The sequence below is a fragment of the Eurypyga helias genome, unplaced genomic scaffold, assembly GCF_000690775.1.
Source record: "Eurypyga helias isolate BGI_N326 unplaced genomic scaffold, ASM69077v1 scaffold1049, whole genome shotgun sequence".
NCBI classification, from domain to species: Eukaryota; Metazoa; Chordata; class Aves; order Eurypygiformes; family Eurypygidae; genus Eurypyga; species Eurypyga helias.
The window spans coordinates 84,787-85,738 of NW_010271213.1; the positions used below are offsets into that span (position 1 = coordinate 84,787).

The 952-nt window shown below is 59.6% G+C and overlaps 1 protein-coding gene across 1 annotated transcript in view; it reads right to left on the reverse strand.

The window, feature by feature from the left end:
* Positions 1-378: 378 nt before the first annotated feature.
* The window catches only part of LURAP1 (leucine rich adaptor protein 1), a 3,433-nt gene continuing 2,859 nt past the window's right edge, over positions 379-952 (reverse strand). Inside the window, 2 exon segments of the mRNA XM_010158710.1 lie at positions 379-932; positions 935-952. The exon segment at positions 935-952 is cut by the window's right edge and continues 106 nt beyond it. Of these exon segments, the coding sequence (XP_010157012.1) occupies positions 379-932; positions 935-952 (572 nt within the window).

Genomic DNA, 952 nt, shown 5'->3' on the forward strand with positions numbered 1-952 from the left:
GGGAAGCTAAGGATTAGAGGGCAGAGGGGGAGCCAGGCAGAGGTCCAAGGGGTCCTGCTGTCCCAGGTGTCCCCACCAACCCTTCCTTGCCACCAATATCAAAAACAGAGGAGTAACCAGCCACCTGCAAGCACCACCCAAGAGCAAAGATTTAAATTTACGAGGACCCACATCATTCCACCTCTCCCTGAAAGTCACCAAGGGACCCCATCCCTTAGGACTGCATCACCAAACACTGGCCGGGGGGTCAGAGGACCCCTTGCAACACCATCAAGCCAGCCAGTCTCCCTTCCCCAGCCACCCCAACTCTCCCAAGCAGAGACAAGTGAAGTGGAGCGGGCAGATGGGACGGCTGAACTGGAAAGGTGAAGCCATGGGCTACAAGAATGTCACGTCATCCTGAGACTGGAGCCAGCGCCAGTGGGTATCATACTCCACGTGCAGTTTGCTGTTGAGTTTGCAGTTCTCGAAGTCAGCCTCGGCTTTCCGAGCCTTCCCACCTGGGTTCCCCTTCCCCAGCTTCTCCCCGGCCTCTGATGGCAATTTAGTGTCTCTGCCTGGTTCCAGAGAAGGCGGCTGCTGGCCCAAATACCCGTTGGCCACCTGGGGCTCCTTCGCAAACCGGTGATCCTGGGGCAGCCCGGGTGGGGAGAGGTCCACGTGGGGCCACTCGTGCTCCGCTTTACCCTTCTCTTGCTTTGCAAGACCCCTCTCGGGATCAATCCTGACCCAATCCTGCTCTGCCCTGACCAAGGCTCTTCCCGGTGCAGATGCAGTTTCGGCAGCGTTTTGGGAATACTCATCCATGTCATCAGCCAACGTGTCCAAGTAGCTACCGACGGAGATGCTGTCCAGCCTGTCGTTGGGGTCCGGCAGGCTGTCCCAGCTGCCCCGCCGTGAGGCCGCCTGGCTCTCCACCACGCTGTACTGGCCGCGGGGGCGGTGACACGGA